This window comes from Cardiocondyla obscurior, linkage group LG02 (assembly GCF_019399895.1).
Source record: "Cardiocondyla obscurior isolate alpha-2009 linkage group LG02, Cobs3.1, whole genome shotgun sequence".
NCBI lineage: Eukaryota > Metazoa > Arthropoda > Insecta > Hymenoptera > Formicidae > Cardiocondyla > Cardiocondyla obscurior.
This window is the reverse complement of record NC_091865.1, coordinates 3,436,123-3,463,606: the sequence shown is the minus strand read 5'-3', so window position 1 is coordinate 3,463,606 and position 27,484 is coordinate 3,436,123. Positions and strand designations below refer to the sequence as shown.

The 27,484-nt window shown below is 38.6% G+C and overlaps 1 protein-coding gene across 8 annotated transcripts in view; it reads left to right on the top strand.

Moving 5' to 3' along the window:
• Window positions 1-27,484, top strand: part of LOC139113430 (nucleolysin TIAR) — a 461,769-nt gene that overhangs the window by 360,735 nt on the left and 73,550 nt on the right. For all 8 annotated transcript variants that reach the window (XM_070674611.1, XM_070674610.1, XM_070674616.1 and 5 more), the window contains one exon: window positions 10,983-11,070. In XM_070674611.1, coding sequence (XP_070530712.1) covers window positions 10,983-11,070 — 88 coding nt within the window. The remainder of the gene's footprint in view (window positions 1-10,982; window positions 11,071-27,484) is intronic.

The following is a 27,484-nucleotide window of genomic DNA, read 5'->3' as shown; positions in this document are numbered from 1 at the left end:
TGGTAATCGAGTTATCGGGATTCGGAGTCGATGGTGGTGGAAGAAATTCGAAATCCATTCAGTCAAAGTGGCGATGCTGGCCTCGCGTACACCAGCCGTGTCAGAAAACTCACGCCGATGGGGATAACGCCCTCTCCGAGACGATAATGTTGCAAATTTATATTCCGAAGGCGATCGAGCAAAGCTGCTGAATGTGCACTCTTGGCCGCGACTGGTCTGCCCTTCTCAGAATGCCACTCCCACCCCTCCTAAACCACTTCTTTTCGCGTCTTTTTCTTCGTTTTCTCTCGCTCCTTCTCGCCTTTCATATCTTTTGTGCATGCTATACAGCTCGATGATGTTCGACATCTTGTCGTCAATCACAAAGTGACAATCAATTTTTCATATTACAATTTTCTGTTCTCTGCAGCTTTTTCGATTCTCGCCGCAATAAAGAAAAAGCAAGTAGTACGATGGGATATTTTAACATGCTTTTACACACATTACCTAGTATAGCATATTAATTTTATTTAGAATATGTATTGCTAAATTTCTAATAATAGCATGTTGCATTTGCAATAAGCATTGGAGTGTGCCAATCAATTAAAATTCTTTTCTTCAAATTTAATTTAAAAGAATGTTCCTATCCGATCGTACGAGTATTATTTTTATTTTTTATTTTTTTTAAATTTTTATGTGCGCACAAGGCTGAGCGTTTAGTGTAGATTTTTTTTCAGCCCAAGTTTATACATATATATATATATATTTATTTTTTATTAAAAATTGGCTTGCCATTGAAAAATAATATTTAGATTGCCTTTTGTATTTTTATAAATTAAAAAGAAAAAAAAGAAAATTGTTTTAATCTTTCTTTCTTCTCTTTCTACAAATGCGTTTTCGCTATCCCGCAGTATCCTTACGTTACATTAAAATTCTCGCCAAGTATACATTCAAATTGCAGCGAGGCGCATAAATGTTTCTCTATTTGAAAATGTTAATTGTAGAAAACGTAGAAACAGTCGGAACAGTCATTAACGCTTTGCGCGCGGTTTGTCGTAATTATGAAGCATACAGCTCATATTTACTGTAAGTAAGGTTAGTCGCATCAATCTTCTTGGAAAACAATCAGTTCGCAATTAGTCTTTCTGAAATGCTGCCATATTGCATCTAGGCAGCCATACCTATTTTGCCTACTTCTACGTATCCGCCAGGTTACATTGCTTTCTGTAGACAGTAAATGGTGCATTTACACGAGTCATTTATCACGTGATATTTAGCTTGGCAGCGTTTCAGTTAACTTTGAAATTTAAGTCCATACTATGGAATATTATTAACGGTTTAGTAACGTGTCATTTATCAAATCGCTTAATGGTAAGTATTAATCTTCTCTCCTTCGGCGAGCAATAATACGAAAATGGTACTACTTCGTGGTAGTTATGTTGTTGTTACTTGTAATTAAGTTCTACGGCGAGCATTAGAATCTGATGATCTGTGATTATACCTGCTTCGTATTATCTATATACAATAGTTAACCGCTTAGATCCATAAATTTCTGCTGCGGAAGATACGATATGCGAGATACGATATTTTACATTTCCAGACGTTTAGTTCTTTCATCAGCGTAATGCTTTAGATGACGCAATCAGGCAACTATTTGCTTTTAGTTTTTATATGAAAAGACGCGCGCACCGTATTTGTTTCATGTCCGCGTGAATTTTTCGCGTATATTAATGTATCTTTAAAAATACGTATTCTCACGATAGTTTTTGTCTCGATTATACCTTTCATTTGTAATTCGCGATCTGATTTCTGTTTGTATATCATTCGGAACTATCACACGTGATCATTTGTATAGACTACCTCAATGTTGATGCACCTAATAATGCTGGCAGCTTCCTGTGTACGGATATTCTAATTATACAATCGTCATTTACCTATATGCATACACGTCGTGCTTAAACGCGATCACTCGAGAATTTCATCGCAAAGGGAATGGTCGACAGTGATGATTAGTCTTATGAATAACAAATCCGTATAAACGCGAACGTCGGAATCAATCGATAAATTAAGCCTAGTGTTTGTGCACGAGTACACATCGGCCGATATAATTAGAACATTGGCGATACACCGTTCTCTTTAACTTTGAAATAAATAATAAATAATTAACTCAATCTAATTAATAAAATATCGCGTGGAAAGTGCAATAAAAAAGAAAAAAGAAAAGAGATATCTAAAATTTCGCCGAGCATTTTATTTATCCCGGATAAACTGCGTCGATTTCACGAATCCGACTTGTTCCCCGTTACAGTCGTCGCCACATCTTTCTTCCCGATCTACTTTTAGTAATTGAACGCTGCTTAAGGCATCATTCGACATCGACCGGCAAAAAAGCTCTCTTGCCAATATCTCACCGACGCCGATGCGTCCGCACGACATCCCGCTAAGCGGCGTCCGCAAAAGCTGCCGTCGGTGGTTTCTACGAGTTTTTAGCCTGTCTAGATCGATAGGAACGCCCGAACCAGTGTCGAAGGGGCTGTTGGGAGGATGGTATGAGATGGGCGTAGGGAGGGTGGGAAGGGTGCGAATGGGTTGAGAAGTAGTGGACGCCACTTTGTGCTGCATCGACATGAATTTGTATCCCTCCGGAGCTGCCGGCCACCATTCTCACTTCTCTTTCTCTCACTGCTGTGTTCTCATCGACGCAACCAAGTCTCTTTTTCTCGTTCTCCCGTTCGCTCCTCGCCGTCCCGCGTCATCCCGCCCCGAAAAGCTCCAGCAGCTTGCGGAACCCAGCCATCAAGTAAAAATACATCACGTTCGGCCGATCCCAAGAGCGAGTCGACACCCCGAATATCAAGAGCGATCCTTTCAGATCAACGTGCCATCGGTTTAACGATTTTCCTTTTTGTCGCTTTAGCTGCGCAGGTGATTTTTAAAGCGACCTTCGGGAACGGTGACAGTAACACGCTCGAGCTTTTTTCACGTGTCACGTATTTGCTCGTGCGAGCGTACCGCTGGCCGCAGGCGTGCTTGGATTTTATCAAACGCTGAACGATCGGTAATAAGGTACTACATTAATGTTTCTCAGCACATTCGGTTGTCAATAATATATAAAGTACATGCGTAATTATAAATATCTTTTAAATGTAATTAGCTTTGAGCAATTTTGTAGATCCTGTACAGATAGGCGAAAACAATTTTGTATTACGCATATCTAATTAAACAACGATGCGATATTAAATTTTTTACCGTTAATTATTATTTTAGAATTAAAAAAAAAATTTTTTTCTTGTCCTATGTAAATTCCTGCGACGTTTGAAATGCGCGGATTTAATAACTGCATTCTCCACGTCTCACCGCGAACAGACGCGTCCGTGTACACGTACCGAATCTCGCACAACTACAGAATTTATATTATTAGTTAATTATTTCCAATGTACTAGCTGCATTGTCCCGCAATGTAATCTAGCGCGTACAGAAATAATACGTTTCTGTACATACAATTATGGGACATTATTATAATATTGTGACATAATATATCTAAATCTGTGCATCACGTTGCATGGTCATATTACATACCGTCGCGGAAAAGTTTTGCAAACAAGATGTGGAGAAATGCGGACAAATAAGCGCCGGCCACCGCTACGAGTAATCGGAAAATGTATCGTTCCCCCTATCCATTTGCCGCCTTCGCACCTCGACCCTCTTTCCCCTTGTCTCTGCCTCTTCCGATTGTTACGCGACGCAGTAAATATGTAACGACGCTTAATCACGTTTTACGAAAGTTCAGCTCGCAGCATCGGAGCATCTTATCGGATTGTCATCCAAGAACGGGGGGGCCATTGTGTAACAATACTTTGGTAGTAACTCGCCGCCGCCCTCACTTGCTAACCACCTCTCGGAAACTAATTCTCCCTCCCTCTTTTCCCCACCTCATCCGAGAACGCTACGTTCCTCGGTACTTGGAGGCTGAATACTCTGGCGGATAGAACGTATCCATAATGCGACGAGCTTAGCGCGCGCGTGTTAGGATCGTCCCGGTACAACCGGGCAGATTGAGGCTTAGAGCAACGGCAAACAGCATCAATTTGGCATCGCGCCACCACGCACGCTGATGGATACACGATAGGTGTATGTGCGTGCGGCATACAGACGCGCGTCCAGAAAGCCTTAGGCACACGCACTTTAGATGGCGTATCGCGCAGAGTATTTAATTAAACCGATTCAACGTAAACGAGACTGAGCCACGGTAACGTTTCATCACCAGTCACCCAACGCCCGTTAATATCTCTCATTTGGAATAAATTTTAATCTCGGCTCGCAACGATTCCGATAAAGGCCAGGCACGCCTGTGAAATTAGAGAAGCTATCACGCGGCGGTCGCGTATTGGCTTTGTAACTGTTGACCGGTAAACTTCTACCCGCGCATAAGCGGCGCGATGAATAAAACATGCGGGATACGGTTTACATTCGACTGTGGAACTAATTGTGACGCGATAAGCGAACAAACTAATCATTTATGAGCCCCGGGCATCTAACTTAACGTTTACCTTTGGCCGTAAAATTATGCGTACGCAATTCGCGTGCCTTGTTCGCGCGAGCGCCGTTGCCGTTTCCCTACTGAAACGCCGAAATAAGAAGAGTATCGATCCCGATTCGCGTCACTTTACGCGTGATCATAACTCGAAATGCCCCTCTCAACCAGGGATTTATGTGCCTAGCACTTGTGTAAAGCTACATTGTACGCGCGTTGTGCATCGGTCGCAGCGCGAATTGAGTTCTGGTTCGCCGTTGGGTCACTTCGCCTAACCGCTTGCCCCTCTTGAACTATTTAATTAAGCTGATTCCACACACAGCCGAGAATGAGCTAGAGAAACACATGCGGAACTCGCGAATTCCATTTATGCGAGACGATTTCACGCTATTGTTTCGTCAATATTCATCATCATGATTGTACGGGGGATGGATAGGCGCGGTGGCAATGAAAATGATCGGTGAAGGTCTGCTTGGGGAGTATCGACGGGCGAAATCCGACGTGCAACGTAGCAACGGCAATTCGGGTGCTATCTACGCTCGTCTAGGGACAATGCATCATGCATCCCGTTGCTGCAGGTACGCCGGTGAACCTTGCACAGCCAGTACACACCGGCTGCAGCGCAGTTTGAGCTATGCATTGGCCAATATGTCGTTCATCCCCTAAATCACGACGATTTACAGTTGAGCCTGAACGCGCTATCGATGCCGGCTCGTGTATACGTAATCTACGCTCTTTCGCCTGTCACAGGACTGACGAAATAAAAACTGTTGGGAAAAATTCGTCGGGCGTAACGATTCTAGTCCTTCTTTTGCCGTGACACGTTGCGCACCACCGAACAAATTGCTTATATTTTTCGCTCACCAATCATACGTCAAGTATGGCCCGAACGTGCCACGTGTTAATATTTCTTATTATTATAAAAATTGATTTATTTTTTTATTTTTTTTTTTTTTTTGTAATTAATTTCAGTTTCATATATTTCTTACTTTATTCAATTTCGTGGTATTAAATTTTATACGTATCAATTTTTATGTACGAATTTATATATATAAAAAAAGATAAATGTTAATTTATATTATTCGTAATTTAATAAGTAAAAAAATAAAAGTCAAATAGAAGTAAAAACTCGTATTCTAAAAAATGAAATAGTCAATCTAGCTGTCGGCTAACAACTGATAGCGGAATATGTTATTGTGCACGGACAATAAATTAATCTTTAATTAAAAATTCGATTTATCTCTCCTATTCAATTCTATTCAACCGCGGACGTTATGGCAATATATTTGTTCCGTATCACTGCCTATCGGTATTAATCAACTAAAAAATTCACCGCAACGTATTTTAAAAATGCCGAAAATACCTTTAAAAGCCATATATATTCTCTACCTTGTGCATACGCGCAGAGAAATTTTTGTACCAAAAACAATAGGTCTAAAGTACTTTCGGGGAGACAACCCGATTAAAATTCCCAATGGAGTATAAGCCAGTTTGTTAATACCGACCACGAAAAACCACAGAGCAAGGTTTACTCGTACAAACTTACAGAAAGAAAAGATTTAATTACTATTAATATAATAAATATAAATTAATCGTTGATTAACGAGAGATTAATCGGTGCCACATTCTTTACGATAATTTATATTTATATATATGTATAAATCGCAACCAATTTTATTAATTTTTTGACTTGTATTAATATTATATATTTTTGTTGTTGAATGTGTAACAAATTCTATTACGAGATATCGGTAATACTATGTGATAGCAAGGAAAATTGAAATTTTCGTCTGAGAATATTCCCGTGTGATACTAACCCTCCATTATATGTGTAGAGCTTCAATAGAGCGCGATACGATCCTCTACGCGACCTGTAACCAGACCAGTAGAGTTACAAACCGATACTATTTTACCGTCCTGTCCCGAAGTGCTGTTAAGCCGTATTACACGTCTAGAATTGCTCAATGATTAGAGACCGCGAACGTTATTTACCCCGAATGCGTAAGTCCGCGTTAAACATTATCCAGTTTCAGAAATTTAATTCGAAAATGGCACGCGTTAAAAACATACACGATGGCATCTCTACATCGTTAGCCTAAACAATTAAATGTAACCGAGTACAAAGATAATATAACAAACGCTCGCATCAGCTGGTTTGCATCAGCTGACTCATATTTTCTAGCGCTAAGCTGAGTTCGAGTTTTATATGAACGGCACGTGCACCCGAAAATATCGCTAGTTTTGGGAGCGGTCATCCAAACTGAAATTCGATTGTGCTCACTTCGCTAGATTTTCATCATATGGAGAATTAATAGAGGTTTCCATTGGCGGCACAAGCGTTATCCTTGGCCGCGGAGCATATTTCCTCTCGCGTATACGGAAGTGCGTGCAGGCCGTATGGCCCGTTTCGAGGTACAGTAAATCAACATTTCACCGTTGTCCCGCGAAATTAAGGAAACCCTTGATCTACGGGCCATCCACGCTCGATTCCTGATCTATGGCGCGGCCTGGACTTTTGTATGTCCACCCCCGCATTGTCCCGCTTCAATGGATCTCACTAGTGTGCCCCGGCCTCGCGCTCGTATTCGTTTCTTTCCTATTTTCTCTCCATCTTTTACCTCGGAAACTGTCGAGGGATCTATTCACGTTTCCGACCCGCGTGAAATTGTCACGCTAGACATACCACATTTTCGTGAATAAATTTAAATATTACATAAAAGATAACATTTTACGAAACATTATTTTTCTTTCCCGCCGTATGTTATAGCTTCGTAATTATAAAATAATAATCGACATCATATTTTATTTAAATAAAATTTTGGGATTTGTTCCTTCGATTACATGTTACGTAGCTAATATTTAAAAGGGATATCGACGTGCATATACATCCGTATGAAGAACTGTATTTCGTATTTTTCGTTATTGCAATATCGAGATTGAATTAAAAGAAAATTGTACACGTGTATATTTTACGCCGCGCGTATATCAAAAATATTAAATTATAAAACGTAACAAAATAATTTAAATTTGCTGTGCTATCTAGTGCGCCGTTTTCAAGAGCCGAATAAATAATTTTTAGAAAGATTACTTTATGCATTCAAAATATACGAAAGAAGACTTTTCCCAGTCGCGCGCGTATTAAATAAGGAATTCATTTCGTAAAGAAAATCTAGCGACACGCTGCATGCAAAATTAAATGGCCTTCCCTTATTATTAGCTCAGCATACCTTTCTATATACAACTTGCATATACACGTCATAAACCATGCAACGTGTATATGTATGTACACGCATGACACGCGCTGCTTCTGTTACTATTTTAGTAATCTTACTTCATAATTCATCAAGATTTAAACGTACGAGAGTATAAGCGAGTCAGAATAATAATGACGACGGAGACAATAATGATATTTTATATCCGCTATCGAAATTATCGTTGTCGCTTACATCGATGGACGTAACGCTCATTTGAAATGAAAGCATCATTCTATCAACTAGTGCTCATGTGAAAGGGAACGAGAGAGAAACAGGAGAGAGGATCGAGAGAGCTGCAATAATAAATGGCGCACCATTAGTCCCACTTTATTGAAAACCGTGGGCCACGTTTTAACCTGCAGGCGTGACGTCATCATCGAAGATCTTTTAATGCTGGCATCTTTTTCATGCCGCGCCTTTTCTACATTCATCCACGCGATATTTCACCAAACCTTGCTCTCTACGAAATCGGATTTTGCCAACTATTTACTACCGGATAATATCAAATTCGATGGATTTTGCGAAATTTTCTCGAAAGCAAACCGACTCCTAAACCACTTTCGCGTAAGATCCCTTTTGCTAAAATTGCGCGATACTTGCTCTTTTTCGATTCACGGGAAAAATTTTCGGTCTTTTTAATCTTTTTGAGTTGTATGAATGCGATGCTCGTTGAAAAATTCAGCAGACAAGAAAAATGCATGGATAATTTAATCAACTAAGAAACCTGCAGCGTGGATGAAAAGAACTGTGTCAAGCAAGATGTTTCATAAAATTTTGCTTTAACAATGTTTATCAATAGCAAAGAGACTTTTCTTGTGATCGTAAAAAAAAGGAAAAAAAAAAACGATAAAAATAAGACAGAGCACCAAAGTATCAGAATATTCATTAAAATTATTATGAATTACACGGACACTTTTAATTATACCCGAAGAACAGATCTCGAAATTTTGAGAGACGCCAAAAGAAATGAAATTATCGATACGAGCCGATTATATGACAGCTCGTACATCTACAGGCGAAATAAACTTTCATCAATTTCCTGTTGATATCCTAGCAGTGCCAAGATCCTGGCACGATGCGACCGAGTTGATCGAGAAGGAAGAAGATGATGAGGATCCGACTAATTCACGAGAATGGACCACTGTGTGTGCCCACCGGAACCTCCAACCGGCAAGGATGGGCTATCAAACCGATTGTAATCAGACCACCCTCCGTCTCCGACGGTCCACTTCTATTTTACCCTTCTATACTTTCCTGGGGATAGCATGCTCCGTTTCAGAGTAACTGATGCCGCTGGTAGGGATCTTCCGGCGGTAACTCGATTTTCGACTACTCGTCTTGATCTATTCCTACATATCAGCATGAATGAAACCGTATCGAGTCGAAGAGAGGATGTAGATAGGAGAAAGGTGAAACGAGAGACCAGCGAAGAGGAGCATATTTTATCGAGTCGATGCGAAGCTGTACCGCAACGCCACGACGTGCACTCGACCGCACGACCGTATGCGAATCGATAATTTATCCCCCCAAAAGCTTACTTCGCACACTGTTTCGTTGCACTCATCCGACCGGCTCTAACCGTGGAATTGCACAGATTTTCGCGGAAAAAAACAAAAAAGAAAAAAGGAAAAACGACCGTGCGTGATTAACGAAGATTATCGCCGTTTGATTCGCTAAGGTAATCAAATTAATTTTTTAAAATAAATAGAATACACTTTGGGACACGTATCTAAGTGGTGTAACTAAATTGTGAAAAAGGATTAAATACAGATTCTTTTGTAAGAACGGAAGCTACGTATTTAAAGAAAGTAACATAACGTAATGAATTAGCATGGTAATAAACCGGAAAATTTGTCACTCGTTAGATAACGCAAATATTATTTGTTGCTATTCGATAAAATTATCGCTGGAGATAAAATGAGAAATAAAAAAATGCAAACGCGATTAATAACGCATTCGGCTATTAGATTATTACACATATACTTATATATAATTCAACCTTATAGAATAACGTTATTAGCGTACATCATGTCATTATATGAGAGACTGGCGCGGAAATTCGATACAACACTTCACAAATAATAAATTCTTGCGTAATATTATTCAACGTAACATTATTCTGTAATCAGCCATCATTACAAATTCTCATTTTCCTTTTTCAATGAATAATGGTATTGCTTTATAGTGTTATCGATTTTACACATAAAACCTATGTAATAATTTATAATTAATTGTTACATTTTCGCAAATTCACGAATTCTGCTTTTTTTTTTTTTTTTTTTTTCGAATTGCAGCGTAGTCATCATATAGTTATTAATAATTATTCTCCTCACGTATTTTGATCTCTAGCATTCGTTTAAAAACAGCTTACGTTAGTAATTAATTATTACCGCTAACCAGTCTGTATTGATGTTAGCAATAATTTAATTACCGATGTGTCTTCATCATCAACTCCTATTCTCAACGAGCTATTTCGAAGCGGCTTTTTTAGAGGATGCATCTTATGTATTATGAACGATCTTCGATTGTCTGAATAGCATTCTCGCGCTAAAAGTAATTTTCTGCGATGTTTCATTTTCTTTGTAGATGTTATGTCAGATGTTTTTAATGGAATCATAACACTGTTAGCGAAGGAAAGTGCACATTAACAATTTTAATGAAGAGGTATTCTCGAAACAATTAGACACGTTATTTATTCAGTGAATTACAATTATGAATGTAAAACTCGAGTTGAATCGCAATATCTTGCGGAAAAGAGATAATATACTTAAATGTAAGTAATCAAATAAATAGCATAAATCACGTTGTAACAAATTTAATGAATCCTAATCAATTAAATTTGATAAAATAATATCGTGAATTTTTCAACAATTTTTTTCTTTTGTTGTTTACTTTAAAAACGCGTAAATTAAAAAAAAATACATCAAGTGTTTTTTTTTTTTTATCAAGTTACTGCATTTTTATTTAGATTTTTCGACTATAATACCGAAACTTAATCACAGAGATATGTGTTTTGAACCATGTATAACGAAGTGAATATTTCATATTTAGCTTCGCGTTCATTAAAGCTCACGGTATACTCGATGCGGTAATTAATAATGTTAAATATAATCATTATTATTATGAATCGCAATTCTCTCAATGACGAAAATATACTGTTTTCTATTTTATTTTAAATCAAAATAAAATCTAATCGTCTCCTTCCTTTGTTTCAGAACACTATCACATATTTGTTGGGGACCTGAGCCCGGAGATCGAGACACATACCTTAAGGGAAGCATTTTCAGCCTTCGGAGAGATCTCGTAAGTCCTCTTAATCTTGCTTTAAGGACGTCTTACCGTTTTATTAGAATTATATGAGTGATAATACAGTATCGCTATAAAATTATAATATAACGATCTCTCAGAAATGCAAAATAACCTAATTCTGAATCGATAAAGATAGATGATAAGTTGAGATTATTATCTACTTCGTCTTATTACTATTTTATTTTATGATACACGTTACAAAAAGAGTTGCGGCATTAATGCAGGAAATTCACGACTGTGAAATTGCAAAGTCGCGAATATCAGTCACATACAATCTTAACACTTTCGGAAATGCAATTTATATATATATAAAAAAAGGGGAGGCGACATTAACCCGCGGCTTTACTGAAGAAAAGCCATCGCGCTGGGAAACGTCAGTGCCGACAATAAATAGACATAATCAAATCCCTAGAAGTTGCAATAGAAGGAAATCCGGAATATTTCGTTTTATCAACCGGCTTCGCAAGTTTATTACATTTTTAACGACCTCGCCCTCTCGTCCTAACTGAGCTGTTTTACGAGTTTCCATCATCGTCCGACGTTTCACGATGCACCGACGCGAACAATAATAACGCATATCTCTACGATCGCGCGGCAGCTACCACGAGTCCTGTGACCTTGCGCTCCGTTAAACTCGTCGATCGATAGATGCATGACGATAATATCGCAAGCACCGATACCCTTCGAAGTCGGGCTCGAGCTGCAAGCTGGAGGTGAAGTCGCGTCAATCTCCACAGTCTTGATCGATTGTATCGGTAAACCAGTAACGCTAAACCGTCTGCATTTATGCAGCAGGAACCAACGGCGAAGGTGATTTGACACATTCCTATAGATAACGCTTCGAGAACGCAATTAATCTTCTGCGAGGTTACAATTGAGGATACAATTAATTGATCGTGAATGGAATATTTCAATCTTTACTTTTTATCAAGCTGTTGTCGATAATTTGAAGTAACAACGGAGTAGGAAAAATCTGTATATTGTAATACTATTTTTAAAACGCGTAAAACATTTTTATTACGTATATTAAAAAAAAGAAAAAAAAAGAGGGAAAAATTACTCGTGGAATTTCAACTCGATTATGCTTTCAAATATTGGAATAATGAAAATCACCTTCGCTTGTGGAGGCAAATTATCATATACCAGGAATTCGTAGGAGTCTAAGAATAGGCATAATCAGCGGCAGAATTTCGCAAGGAAATTACGTGTGCAAAACAAAAGGAACATATTGAGCTTGCATTTTGCGAGCATGCGAAGTGTCAGTAAGCTCGCGCTCTACATCGATTGTATCTGCAAGCCAGTACGTTACGCCCTGTGATTTTACGTGACGAAAGTCAGGGACAGTATCGCGATTTCGCGCCACGATACATCGTAAAAGAAATGAACGAAATAAATGTGGCCGTCGCTACTTGGGCGTTATTACTCTCCTCGTTTTACGCAATTATTCCCGTAACGAATGTTTGTGTTAATGACAGCCTTGCTATACCGCCGCGGACTTAACCGCCTCTCTATATTTCACGGGAATTAAGAATCTCAATCCGTAAAAATCCGTAAAGGTAGAATCGTTTCTTCTGAAACATAGATCTTCGTATCCGTTTTCTCTCGCGGCAAGAAATCTCCATTCGGATTTCGCATCCTGATTTATTCTTGGCTCATGCAGATGCATCACTTCTGCGCCCACAAAACTTCGCGGGTATTTGCTCAATAGAGGGAGGGAGAGAGGGAAAAAAAAAAAGAAAATAAAAAGGGGAGGTATCGCGGCGAGCGAGGTATCGAAATTTCAGATTCCAATCTAAACTCGGCCTCCGAACGACAACCGTGTTTCGACAGCGAAACAGCTGGAGATAGGTACAGTTTGCGCCGTTTGGCACAAGAAGACGGCAGAAAAATGGGCCCTTTCTCCCCGCTGGAAAAATCGATTCAAACTCGCTCTACGAGTACCTAAGCCGCGCTTTAAAAAGCTAGTGAAAAATTGCCAGCGGTTTTCCTCTTTTATTTTGTTTTTCCCCAGCCCCTTTCTTTTTCTCTCCACCGCCAATGCTCCTCACGCCTCTTCTGTGCTCCGTTCAACGCTCCTTTCCCCGATCCCAGATACGTTCTTCCTCGCCTCAAATGGTTTATCCCGAAAAGGCCTGCCACGCTTCGTTCCCCGCGCGATAAACATTTGTGATTAATTATATTCCTGGCCGCGATACATTTGATCGAGATTGATATTATACCGCGAGAAACCCCCTGCGTGCGCGGCGGTAAGGTATATTAAAAATAAGAAGAGGAAAATCTTTTTAAATTTACCTTTGACACAGCACCGTTTGACTTCCTACAATAATAAATGCCGCTCAGAACAGCGTGTTATCACAAATTTATATCGATATTCCATGCTAAGCAATTTCACGATTCTTATACACTCACATGCCGGTCAGCGTATTTCCTTCAAATATGAATAACGCCATACTGGCGAATATCGCTTGCCAAGCGTGAAACGCGGTTTAGCGCTTCTGCTTTTCGGGCAAACCTTTATGAATATTGCACTATAAATTTTAGTTTTATATATATGTCTACATAATATATACATGCAAGCATATATATTTTATATATATACAGATATATATTTTATACATGCAGATGACCCATCATCGCGGAATGTCATCGTGAAATATGTGATCGTTTTCTTTATGTTCTTGCATAAACTAGCAACGTGAGAAGATTACTTATATCTTTTCCAAAAAAGAAAAACAAAATACAAAGAAAAAATACTGTGCCAATATACACTATACCATTTCCTAAACAAGTATTTTTATTTAAATATATTTCCACAGAAAAAATATATGTTTCAAAGAAGAAAATAAGATTTATAAAAGAAAAAGTGACACAAGCTAAAAGGCTCAAATTAGAATACTATTTTTTTAAACGTAAATACACTTCACTCTCTTTCTCTCTTTCTCTCCCTTGTGAAATATCTTCTCATATTAAATATACAAAGCATAATTATATTTAACAATGGAATTTAATTACAAATTGCTGATTCGTCTGCTACCAATTAGAAATTTTAACAATGTAATTTGAAATTTTAACCATGTAAATTAATTATCGGTCATAATTCGCAAACGATGCAACATCGAAACATAAATCGAAGGTTTAATCACTGTCACAATTACGCATAGTGCAGTGTGAAAGGGGAATGCTTTGAAAGACATCGAAATATGCTTAATGATGATGATTCTAGCTCCTTTGTTCATTTAATCGTTCGATACTTTCATTATATTAATTTAATTATAATGCAATAAAGATTAACCATTTTTCTCCGTAATCGATTGTTCTCCATAAGAGGCATTCTAAAGTGACAGAAATATTTAAATATCCAAGCTCGTGCCGCAAAATTATTGAGCTCAATACATCGGCTATTAAAATAACTAGAAAATCTTTTGCTTTACTTTCTTGTATCTTCATATTTTATAATTATACGTTTGTTCATATAGTGTAAAGTATGTATACGTATTTGTTTTTATTACGTCTTTGATTCTGCCTCACGTCGAATCTTCAAGACTCAAGGGTAATCAAAGTGCGAGGATTCAATACGCTCGTATGCAAATACGAATATAGATTGAAACGAATTAACGCATTCACGGGAATTGATTACATCAGAGGTCTCATTCCTATTGTAGTCGTTATAATCGTGTATTGTAATAGCTATCCCGAAGTTTTGATACTTACTCTTTAGACCGCTCTTCAATAAGTTGTAAGCGCCTTGTCACTAGTCGCAAACGACATGACTAACGAATCGCATCGACGTATCGTGGCATTTGCACTGGTGACAAAGCGTTTGCAACTCATTATAGAACAGCTCTAAGAGTATGTATCGAAACTTACGGATAACTACTACAATACGCGACTACAATGACTACAATAGGAAAGGGATTTCTGAAATAGTCCATTCACGTGAGCGCGTCGACTTGCTTCAACCTATGTCCATATTTGCATACGAGCACATTGTACCTGCACTTTGATTACTCTTGCAGATTCGAAGGAAGCCAGCATCAAAGACAAAATCGCTTCGACATAAATTAAGTGATGCTTTCACCGTGCGAACATCGCAACACAATATATATATTTTTTTATATTGTATAATTTATTATACAATTACGTAAGTATAATTATTAGTCTTTATTAATTTTTATCATTAAATATATAAATATAAAATTTAAAAAAAATTCAAATAAAAGAAAAATTAAATTAAATATATTCATTATTCAAATTATTCAAGTAATCTTATCTTATAAAAAAAAGAACAAAAAAAGAAGAAGAAAATAACAAATTATAAGATTGTTCCCCATAGAAATATAGTACAATGTATATTGATTAGTTGGCGCGGTTCATGCATGTTGCTCTCAAGATCGTCGCTTATGATCGCGCGTTTTAGGTATTTCAGTACAGCGTTAGGCCGTTAGTGTCACAGCTTGATCTCAGCGGAGAACCAAAGCTCGCTTTCAGGTTTAAATGGTGGTTAAGTAAGCTGCACGGTCGCCTCGTTCTCCTCAGTTGCCCTTTGCCGATATATCTACCATCTAATATACACATTCACGCCGGGATAGGCGTGCTGGCATTAAACGTACCAGAACACCCGCGCATGCAAACGTGACCAACACATTTCCATGGTCCAGCCGCGAATATCCTAACTTATGATACACGGAGGCGTCGTTATAACGATCTCCCTTACAACTGCCGTATCACCCCGGCATCTTTTCCGCCCTACTATTTCGCACGTCCACCAACTGCCGCCGCAGTTTTAAATCCATAGATTTAGGAGAGCGCGGAAGACGCTACCGAGCCGTTGAGACTGCCGACAGTCTACTTGGCAAAAGTATAACGAGTAGTAACCTGGCGTGTCCCTAAGCAGCGCCGTGCACATCGCCGTATTCGAGATTTCGTTATTAATATTTAACTACAGCGGAAAGATTAAAAAGTTTTCGGAATTTTAATATAACCGTACCACCAGGGAGTCGTTTCCATGCTGAAACCTGCGCCAGGCGTTCACACGGACGGCGTTTCCGGCGGCGGCGTGTGCGTGCAGTTAGCGACCACATGCGCCACGCGAATGCATATACGCAACCCCCACACGTGCGAAAAGATGTACGCGTATGCAACGCCTATATAGGACGCATGAGCACCGTGCATGCACGCGCGGACACATTGATATTCGGCCCCGTCGTTTCTCACGGCGTAGCGAACAGAATTTTAACGACCCTCGTTATCAATCTCGCGACAAGCGGGTCTCGACTGACCGACCGATCAATCGATCCCGATCAGCATCACGTATCTACATATCTTGTTCGTTAACGCTCTATGGAACCAGAGAGCCCGCTGTATATAGGCGCGCAAGTGCATATCGTAGACGAAACTCTCGCGAATTTCACTCGCGTTGATGGACGGCGTCGACAGCGCGTCCGACCGCGAACGTCTGACTTATCGGACTTTCTTCACTTAAGCCGCTATTCCGCCGCTTCTCGCCCGCCGGCTGCCGATCGGTTTCTCGAGGTGCGCGAATCGCGTAAACCTTTGACGGATTACCGTCAAGCGTGCCGATTTTCTATCGATCCCGGCGTATATTCTCCCTGTTTCAGCGAGGCATGCGTTTACCCCGCTTATCGCACCCTTTACGCGTGATCTACCATGTATACAAACGCGCGTCCGAATTAATATTTCGCCGGGCGAGGTTGTCAACACGCATAACTGAAGAGTTTAAATGTCGAGAGTTCACGCGGGGGTTGTGTTTTAGTCTTTGTTGTTCTGGCCGAATAATCTGTTAAAATATTACGTGCCATCCGAATCCCGTGAAAATTCGCCGGAACATAATAGACTTAGTACGCGATTATCGAGAAAGATTAAACTTAACAGGGTAACATTTTCAAAATCGGAATTTTAAATCAACGATATTATGTATATTTTTTGTTTGTTTTTTTTTGTTCTTTTTAACGAGAGAACGAGTCTTTTTAAAACAAAAAAATATTTGTACAGATGTTATGAACGCATCAGTGTATTTAAAACGATTATATTTTGTTAGACATAACGTGGTACTTTTTTTTTTTTTTTTTTTTTTTTTTGGTAAAGATAATACAAAAGTACATTAATGCATGTTTTTTTTTTTTTTTTTACTATCTGTTGTATATATTACCTAAGTGCACTTCCAATCATAATATGTGAGCTAATAAAAGCAACTGACGTTAAGATAACCTTTGCAAAAATAAATGATATCGATTATATCATATGCGCATGTGATAATACCTCTTTTTTACTCTTCGTAACATTTAGAGTAACGTGACTTAGCTACTTTAATCTTTCTTAGAAAAGATCGTAAATAAGAAAAAAAGAAAAAAAAAAAAGAAGAAAGCTGTTTCGGTGTAGTGACTGAAGTTATTTATTCCTCGTGGTAACTTTACTTATAAATTACGGTGAAAGCTTCGCATGTACGAGTTAACACGCCGATAATGATCGAAATATTTCGCGGCAGCTTTCCTTAAGAATTCGTCGGCGCTATTTATTCTTCGACCCGGAGCTATAAAGAAGAAGCGTGTGAGATAGCGTCGAAAGGATAAAAAAGCATGATTGCTTTACTTTGCAGATCGTCGCCCGTCGGTCGCGGGTAAACGTAAAAAGAAGCGTTGGAGCGCGCGCGGGAGGTGGTAGAATGGGAGAGGTAGCGGTAAGGGTGGTTGGAAAAGTTGACAGCCTCCGAAAGTTTCGACACCCTGTAGGGAAAGAGACGGCTCGATTAGTTTGCAAACGACCGTAACTTTTGCTCGAGATCTTTATCCGTAAAAGTACAGACAACTTTCAAGGGAGGGCGGTCATGGGAGAGCGAGAGGGTGGGACAGGTAAGGGATACGGCTGGTTCAATTGTAATGTCGGGACATAATAATTCAGCTTTCACTATCCCGTCCGGCGTTATTTTTTTTTTCTTTCTCTCTCTCTCTCTCTTTCTCCTTAAACCGCGCGCTGTACGCCACACTCCCACCGCAATAGTAGCGAGGCTCTTAGACTTCCTTGCATTAGCGCAAAGTAACTTCTAACTCAACCGTAATTTTTTCAGGATTATCAACGCGCACGTGGTGGACATTCGTGCTTGTCAGCCAGAAGCTTTTTAAAACTTCGTGAGAATGGTACGGAAGCGCGTCACATCTAGAGATGTGCAAATTTTATGCGGCAAAATGAAAAAGTTTTCAGAAACGGCATAATATAAAACGTCAGCCTTTTTTTTTTTTTCCTTTCTTTGCGTACGGTAAACAGCGTTTGCTGCGATTAATTATAATTCGATTGTCGCTCGCGTGAATTTCTCCTTTCTTCTACCATCTTCCGTAACGTGTATTACCAGATGCTCTCATTCATTTCATTTTCCGATGCACATATCGGTTCTTGTACTCAGGCCGTAAGAAAGACGAAGGGGATCAAAGCAACGACCCAACGAAATAGCTTACCCCACCGGATATCGAATTTCGAGGGTGGAAGAGAATTATTACTTACGAGCCTCTCGCTGGCTACGTACTTACTTACCTTCTTATTGGCTATCTGAAAGCAACCGAACATTTCTCATACCGGGTAAACTCCTATTTACTCGTCGATACATTTTATTCAATCCTAAAAGTAGCACGGCTCTGACATAAGCGAATGCCAGGAATTACGCCGAGTAGGTATGTCAGAGGAATTCTGAACCCGCATAGCGCTTACGCTTCAGCGGAAATTCCTGAAAATGTTACGATCTTTAAAAATCTTTCCCGGTGGCAGACGACGGCGTCGACGGCGATATCCGTTTCGCAATTTTGTCACTGTCACGACCTTCGTGCTAATGACACCAGATGCAATTCGCGCGCGCTACGCCACCAACAAAGGGCTTAACGTTTCACACTCCATCGCCCGCGTTTACGCCGGCGCAATTCTTGCCCGCGCAAATCCACGCAGATCCATATACCCACGAGTGTTGCGAATGTGCGGTCACTTGATTTATTACCCCTCAAGATTATCACTCCCTTCCTGGAGCAGAAACCCGCCTCTTCTCTGACCTCTCGGTCTTTCTTCCTAGAAACCCGCCGTTACTCCTCTGAGTGGTTTGTGACTTCCTGCCACGGTTTACGGAGCGAGTCTACAGTTCGGAATTCTATGCGGAGACTCGAGAGTGAACATATAGATTAAGACCGTCCTATAATTTATGTACCGCCGATAATCCGCCGATGATAAGCGTGAAATTTTCTAGCCGAATAGATTTAACAGATCCTGCTAAGCTATAACTTTTAACGGCGCCCTGCATTATCTTCTCTCTTTTCTCTCTCAACTCCCCTGATTTTATTTCTATAATTCCAAGCACTTTCTACAACATATATATTTATACGTCGTTTATTATAAATTATAAATTTAAATTCTATTTCTATCCATTAAATTTCAATCCTAAACAAATTAATAACGAGCGAGATGGAATTATTTCCGTTTATCTCTCGACGAAATCCCGTTTCTACGTATCTCATCGCCTCACGCGAAAAACTTTCGCGTCAATCTTGTTTTATCCGCGATAAATCTGGCGCGTATATTTCGTGCTCTAACAAATACATATGGTCGTTTCTCTCGTATTACTCGTATGGTTGCCCTTCTGATGCACAACGATAGCACGAGCGTCAGGGCCACGTCGTAGAAAGGGTCGTGGAGAGCGATATCCCGTGAAATGATTCAGGGAAGTCGCCGAATAATGCGCCTCGCTGGTTCGGCGGTAGGCACTTAAAATCCGGAGACTCGAGTCCTCCGGGCTCTAGCGTCCGGGGATTCCATCTCGGATCTCGGGTACCACGGTTATAGTAGTAATAGTAGCCGGTCGCTAGCGACCGAATCCGGTGAACGAGCAGTGCACTCGGACTTGAAACGTTGTAAGAGTTTAAATCTTACTTCCCTTCTCGCGCCTCCTACCGGTGGGACGCGACGCCGCGGCCGGATGCCCCGTTCCTCTTTATTCCCCTAACTCCCTCGCTCTATAACCGACCGCTTCGGTGCTCTCTGGCTCTACCCTCTTCGACAAACTGACCCCGTAAACTTAGCCTCGCCCCAGTCATCTTTTCCCAACCCATCCCCTCGCGTCTCAACCGACCCCTCGCCCCTCGACAAATAGTCAAAGAGAATTCGGTCCAACGAAGCTGTGACATAGTTATGAACGCCTTTAACGTATCTACGTGCCGTGCAATTCGAAGTTGTCTCGCCTACTATGCGCGGCTTCGGGAATCTAGTGGCCCTTGGCGATCATCATTTTACTTACTGTCTGATAAAGTGTCAATTCCACGCTGACTCGTGTAACGCGCCGAAAGAATATCAAATTCGCACTTATATATATCTCATCCCGATGCCGCAGGCGCACGATTTATTTACTTATCTTTTTATTTTTATTTTTTTTTATTTCTTTTTTCCGTGGACTAAATATATTGCGCAAAAAAAAAAAAAAAAAAGAATTCATAAATACGTTATCAATTTTCTCGCGCGGTCCGTCTGATGAATTTAAAACACCACTGCGATCTTTAACGTATTTAACGTTCCGTAGACGGCGAAGGTAAGTACAGTACCTTCGTACTTTGCAAACTTCTTTCGGCACGGTGAACTTTCCTTCACTTTCCCGACTTCGTTCGCAACTTTTGAGATACTTCGCGTAAGCATTGCGCGGAGTCAGACCGCTGCGTACGGCCTTCGAGTAAACGTCAGGGAACGGACTATTCTTTCCATAAACAGTTTTCCGAAGAACTCAACAAAGATACCATAAGCGAAAGAGGGATGATGCTAGAGACGTGTAATGGCTGGCTCCTACAGTAGGAAGTATTCGGGATGTCGGATGTTCGGGTGAACTAGCCAAGCACATCCGAGGTGGAAGGTTTGGTAGGTAGGTCAACGGGTATGAAATTTCAATGAGGCCGCTACTCTACGTCGCCACGGAAGAATTCCCCCGGCGCGCGTATAGTCCACCAGGGTTAGAATTATGCTTAGAGTCTGAAATATCGAGCGACGGAAGAAGGGCGTGGAAGGCGCCGTGAGAGAAGAGCGAAACGGTGACGGGGAAGGAAAAGGAAGAGTAGAGACAGAGATCTAGTAAGAGGCTACATCGTGCATTCTCTTTGTAAACCCTGCTAAGGATCTCCTGCCATACCATCGCCATCCTCGCGCACAGATAGAGAGAAGATAGACTCGAAGTATATCCAAATACAACTCACGTACGAGTCTCGCTTTGAAGCTCAATATCTCGTTTGCCAGGAATCGAACCTGCCGAAATCAATGTCATGCGCAAGTCTCGCGTCGGAACTCTCAGTTTCATTACCGTCCCGTTTATAACTTATTTGCCGTTCCAAATCACTTGACGTTTCAAGATTGAATAAGTTAATGCTTCTATTTTGAAGCGTTCAACGAGTTTTCTAGCTTTTTAATTTTAATATTAAGTATTAACTAGCCAGGCATGCATAAAAGTATTAATTCAATTATCGTTTGATTATATTTAATTTAATTATATATTTTTTAATTAAAATTAAATGAAACTTTTAACTCTTTCATTTTACGTACAGTTATCACGCAAATATAAAGTAAAAAAAAAAAAAATTGCAAGAAACAAAAAAGATGAATAACAGAAACAAAGTGTATGAGATCTCAACTGTGTAATTAAACATTTACTATTCCAAGAAAAAAATGCAAAAATCTGTTCTGAAAAATTAAATTAAAATCAATATTCACGGACGATTGCATAATTATTGAACATCAAGTAAATGTAACGTTATAAATTGTTCAAATTATTTTACTGGAATATTCTCTTGGAAAATTTAGCTTTAATGTAAAGTTACTGTATCACAAATATGATAAGTTTATGAACACGATTATAATAAATAAAAACCTTCAACTCAAAAGAATCGGCCACTATGCCTAAATAGCACTACAAAAGAGCACTTTGCTCATTAGCTCATAAAAGTGTACATTCATAATGTATGCTTTCCTGCAAGTAGGCTCTTCAGGCACTTTGGTCGCTTTTTACTTGCTACTATCTTTTTCAGGCTCTTCAGTGGTTCCATTCTTTTTCTTCATAATATAAAAGTTATTTTCAACACATTTTACGTGATACATATCGTGTCATTAATTTCGAAACCTGTACGTCGCTATAGACAATCATTTTTTTAATAACCATTCACGTAAATGCTTTTATTTTAGAACATATTTTTGATTCAATTTCGTTATTCAACATTTATTTTATATCTGCTTAAATGTGATTCTCCGCGCAATACTTATTTCTAATAAATAAATAAAAAAGCGCGATAAACTGGGAGCACCTTATATGCATGCATATACGCCTGAGAAAAAAAAAGAAAAGAAAAAAAAGAGAAAAAAAAAAGAGAGACAGTACAACCGTCTCGGAAAAGACAGAAAAGACTGGGGTCAGTATCCAGAGCTGTCTGCTACATCAACCTGCTGTACGCCTCGAGAGAGACGTCGCAGAAAAAGAACTATCTTTGAAAGTGGGTATATGCGCTGGGCCCAAGTAAAATATTCAACTCGCTCGACGGTACAACGATATGTACGCGTTCTCCCTCATCTTTTCTCTCTTCTTCTCATTCCCGGATTCTCCGATAGACAGTTCTTCTCTACGGTCCCCGATACGATACCAACGGTGCGCGGATAACTTCAAGGGCTAATTTTTCTTTTTTTTTTTTACTCTTGCTCTTTCTACTTTTTTTTACTTGCACTTTCGTGTTAATGAGGCAACGTGAGGAATCGAATTTCAATTTGCATTTTGATTTTGTGGCTTTAACCTGGGTAATTTTCACGAACTGTTTATATTCTTAAAGCGAAGCGAGATGATGATATGCAAACCGATATCCCGCGGAACGTTCTCTTCGATTATTTGAGCAAAGGGAAGAACTAAGACTGTTCGAAATTATTAATTTATGGAAAATTATAATTTAATGATATTCTATTGATGTTGAAAAGTAATGAAACGGCTAATAATCGTTGCTGTATGTAAAAGACAACGAATCAATGTATAATCGTAAATACAAAATACGTTACACTCAATTTATCACAATTAGAATTTAATTGGGAACCTCATCGTTCCGACGATATCATTCAATGCGATGAAATTGAGATAAATACGATAAAGTAAATTAATTTCTCCCGCTTATAAATTATTTCGGCTGTAGAATGTCACGCGACGTGCGAAAAATGATAGAACAAATAAATATATTTAACAACGTAAGAAAATATAAAACACTTTGGGCAACATCGGACAGCCGATAAAGGTCTCCTACGCGAGAGATCATTATTTATCTCTCAACAAGCACGACGAAGCAATATTAATTTATCAGAACATGACAGCGGTCTTAATAAATATAAAACATATTGTACGAAGATTCATATTTTAAAAAGATATAGAGATCTATGTAATATAATCTACTTACTATACTTTTTCCCGAAACGCTGAAATAAAGTCAACTATAATTTCATTTATTTTTAATATTAAATATACAAAGCGTGTTAAAAATTTTAACACGTGAATTGTTAAATTATTACGTTTATAATAACGATTCGATAAAAATAATAAAATAATTAATATCCATTGCTTATTGATATTCTTGCTTTGTTAGCTATTTGCTGTGACTTTATAAAACGTTTGCATTCGTAAGATATTTAAGAACAATATGCAATATTTAAGACACTTGATACGCGCAGTCAAATGAAAATTATATGCCATTCAGCTGCGCGAATAGGCTAGTGTATCGCGATATTAAATCGCGAATTCTTTTTCACGAACGATACGGCAACCGCAATCGGCTTTCGCCACAGCTACCGCAATACTCGACCGAAACTCCTTCGAACAAAGGCACTTCCGAAGAGAAGTCTACGAGCGTACGATGCGGAGGAGCAGATAAAGGCACCGATGGCGAGCCGAGTATTCACGATCAGACGTAACACGTAAAACGATGCAGAACCAGAAACGAGGGCCTTTCTATGAAAGTGCCTTTTCCCGCTTTGCCAGTGACGCACAGTTCGCATTGCGTACATATAACTCTAGCCAACGCAGCCACACAGATCGGATAGCGAGTAAAGAAATAGAGAAATTTGCGAGACGGTCGAGCGATATGAAAAGAAAAACAGTTGGCAGCTGATGGTTGAGAGATAAAAAAAAAAAAAAAATAGAAGGAAAGGCAACTCTTTGAAATACAACCGCGATTCGTATCGACTCGTTGGTCAACCAACGGCTAGTTCGAGAGCTCGAGATGGCACAAGCATATCAGAGGAACAGAAACACGAATATCTAAAGGCTGAGGTATTCAAAAAAAAAAAAAAAAAAAAAAAAAAACTCTTACTGAATACTTCGTACTAACTATCGGCCTGGAGAGATTCTTGAACCCGAAATAGTTGCAACTTGGATCTCTAAAAAAGCGGCCGAAATAAAGAGGTCGAGAGCTGGGAAAACAAAAGAAAAGAAAGGGGATGAAGTAAACCAGGCAGAAGCTTGTGATTGTTTGCGACTCTCGCTACGTATGGGAATAGTCACGAATATTGTAAAAAAGAAAAAAAATAGTATACTAAATAACTTGCATTTAATAGCAACAACTTTAATATAATAAGTCTTTTTTTTTTTTTAATTTAAATTAATAAATTGATCAATTATATTTGAAGACTGAAACGTATTTATAATCATAAAAATCAAAATTTACATAATCGATTTATAAGAAGAAAAGTTTCTAGCTGGATGTCGTAACAAGTAACCTTATAAGAATGTATGGCTATTAAACTCTCGTTTAGGACGATTATTTTATCCTGCTTCCTATATACGTATAAATTTATTTTTAAGCAAGAGCTTTGCGTCTCAAGCTTTTGGTCTTTTCATTCGAACAGTATAATGTATAAACGATGTCATTTCGTAGATAATAGGTACTGATTCCGACATTTCCCGCTCATCGGAAAAATGTATGAAAGTATAACTAGTTTTTATACGTAGCGCACATGTCAAGTAATTGAATCACTTATTGCAATATTGAAATCAAAATTTTATTGTATACCAAAAAATCTGCTTTTGAAACGTACGAAATGTAATAATGTTCCTCAAAGTGTAATATATATAAGGTTGAACTTTTTTCATCTTCATTCTTTTTATTACTGCGGTACTACTCGCATTAAGATCTGAAGCACCTCATCTAGGTTCCTCTTGGAAACTATACAATTTCGAAGTACAACGTTATCATTTCACGTTCTTCGCGGTGTGAAATGTTAGATGTATTATACTATATCCCTATCGTACTATGTGAAATATAGGCCAAAGACTTCAATACTCGTAAATTTAAGAAAAATTATTCTTTTTTTTTTTACCAAAAAAAAAGGTTACTTTATTCAAAATAATATCAAATATTTTGACGAGTACATATAATAATTTTGATAAACTATAAAAAAAAATAATAATAAATTAGATCGTTATAATTAATTTTTATTAATTAAAGCCATATAATTCCTACATTATTTTATAATTGCATCTAAAACAAGATAATTGTTATAAATCTTATTTACTTTAATTATTTACGCAAATATATCTTGTTACATGTTATTGTTGATTAAATAAAATTATAAATCCATTGAGCACTAACTAGTTTATTTTCGCAATAATTGTTAAATGGATTAAATTACTTTGTACTTATTGATCAATCTTTTAAATATTATGGTAACAGCTAAAAATAATGCTTTCTAAAGAATCATTTCTTCTACCTCTTTCTTTTTCCTTTTTTTTCTCTATTATTTAATTATGTTTCACTAAATCCCCGGAGTGCTATCGAGATATAACATTTATTATCACAAGCGTCGTAGTATATGTGAAAGTTTTCACGATAATATTTCCAAAGAATTTTAACCGGCGAGAATTTTTTATTTAATCACGATTATTGTTAGACTAATTGAGAACTCAATTACTTGTTTATATATTTTTCTTTTTTACATATTCAAACTTAATACGTGACTTAATTAAATAAATCATTTTTTGTTTTCATATTTGTGTATGTTAAAGTTACGCACCGTAAACTTCATAATAAAAGACGCAAATTTAACGGAATTTATATTTGTACCTCATTTTCCATGATGACGAGGGTTACGAGCAGGCGGCCCATAGTAGATATAAACTCATATTTTGGTCACTCCGGCGAGCTTTAATAAAGAAAGCTCCCTTTCCACGACACAGACAGGCCGATGAGAGGCGGTGTACCGTGAATCGCTATATAGATACCCGTAACTGTCAGCGAGCTACATGGTATACTCCTTCGCTATATATGACATTCCATATACATACACACAAACGACATACATAAAAGAGAAGAGGGTGACCGAAAGGACTAGGCCGACGTAGCGGAGAGGATAGAATAGGATGAAATAAAGAAAGAAAGAAAGCAGTTCTGAAATAACACGAGAGAGAAGGATATCAAGGCGCCGTCGAAATGAGGGTGAAGCGTTGCCCAGTCATAGTCAAGATGACCCCATCCCCGCAAAAGGCCGCGGGTTTGCAATATTAGTTTTCACATTTTGAAAAATCCCGTCATCTGACGCGATCTCGAACCCTCTTATACCAACGCGTATCATCGCTATCCTCCACAACCGTACATATCGGCCATTTCACACAGACACAAACGCATACATTCGCACACTCCGCGCGCATTTTGAACCTATATTGTTATTTGCATATCCGCCACCCGCCACGGTCTGCATGAATATGGATGTGGATGTGGATGCTCAACGTGCAGCCTCGCACACTGAAATTTTGGCGAGGTCTTCGTCGGAATTTCGGGTCGTAAACGTTCGTCGTATTATATACGTACACAGGTACGTAGATCACACGTATAGCGACGTACAAACGCGTCCCGGATCTCTGTCGAAGCGCCGCCGCTTTTCACATTTAACGGCCGAGCGTTTCCTTTTATCGTGATCTTAGAACGAGGCCCGGAAAATACAGAAAGCTCGCTTGTCAAAGAAATTAAAGTCATATTAAGGATATTAAAGAAAGAGCGGGATCACGTGCTCGCGTATGTCAAGCAATTAATTGATATTTTAAATACAAATTAGTAATGTTTGATTTTAAAAAAATTCTTATAATAGTACAGTTGCATTGTTATTTTTTTTCTCTCGTCTTGTATTTTTTAATTCAAATTTCATTGCCAAATTTAAATATTTTAAAGATATTCCTCCTGAGTATAACACTTTAATTATTCTTATGTAATAAATAAACTAAGAAAATTAAATTATTTTATTATTTATTAAAATAACTTCGTCTAGCTTAAATAAATGTGTAAATTCGAATATATAATTTCACCACCAACAGAGTGAAACGTTCGTTTTAAATAAGAGTTGATGATAGCAAAGTGATAACTAATAGTTT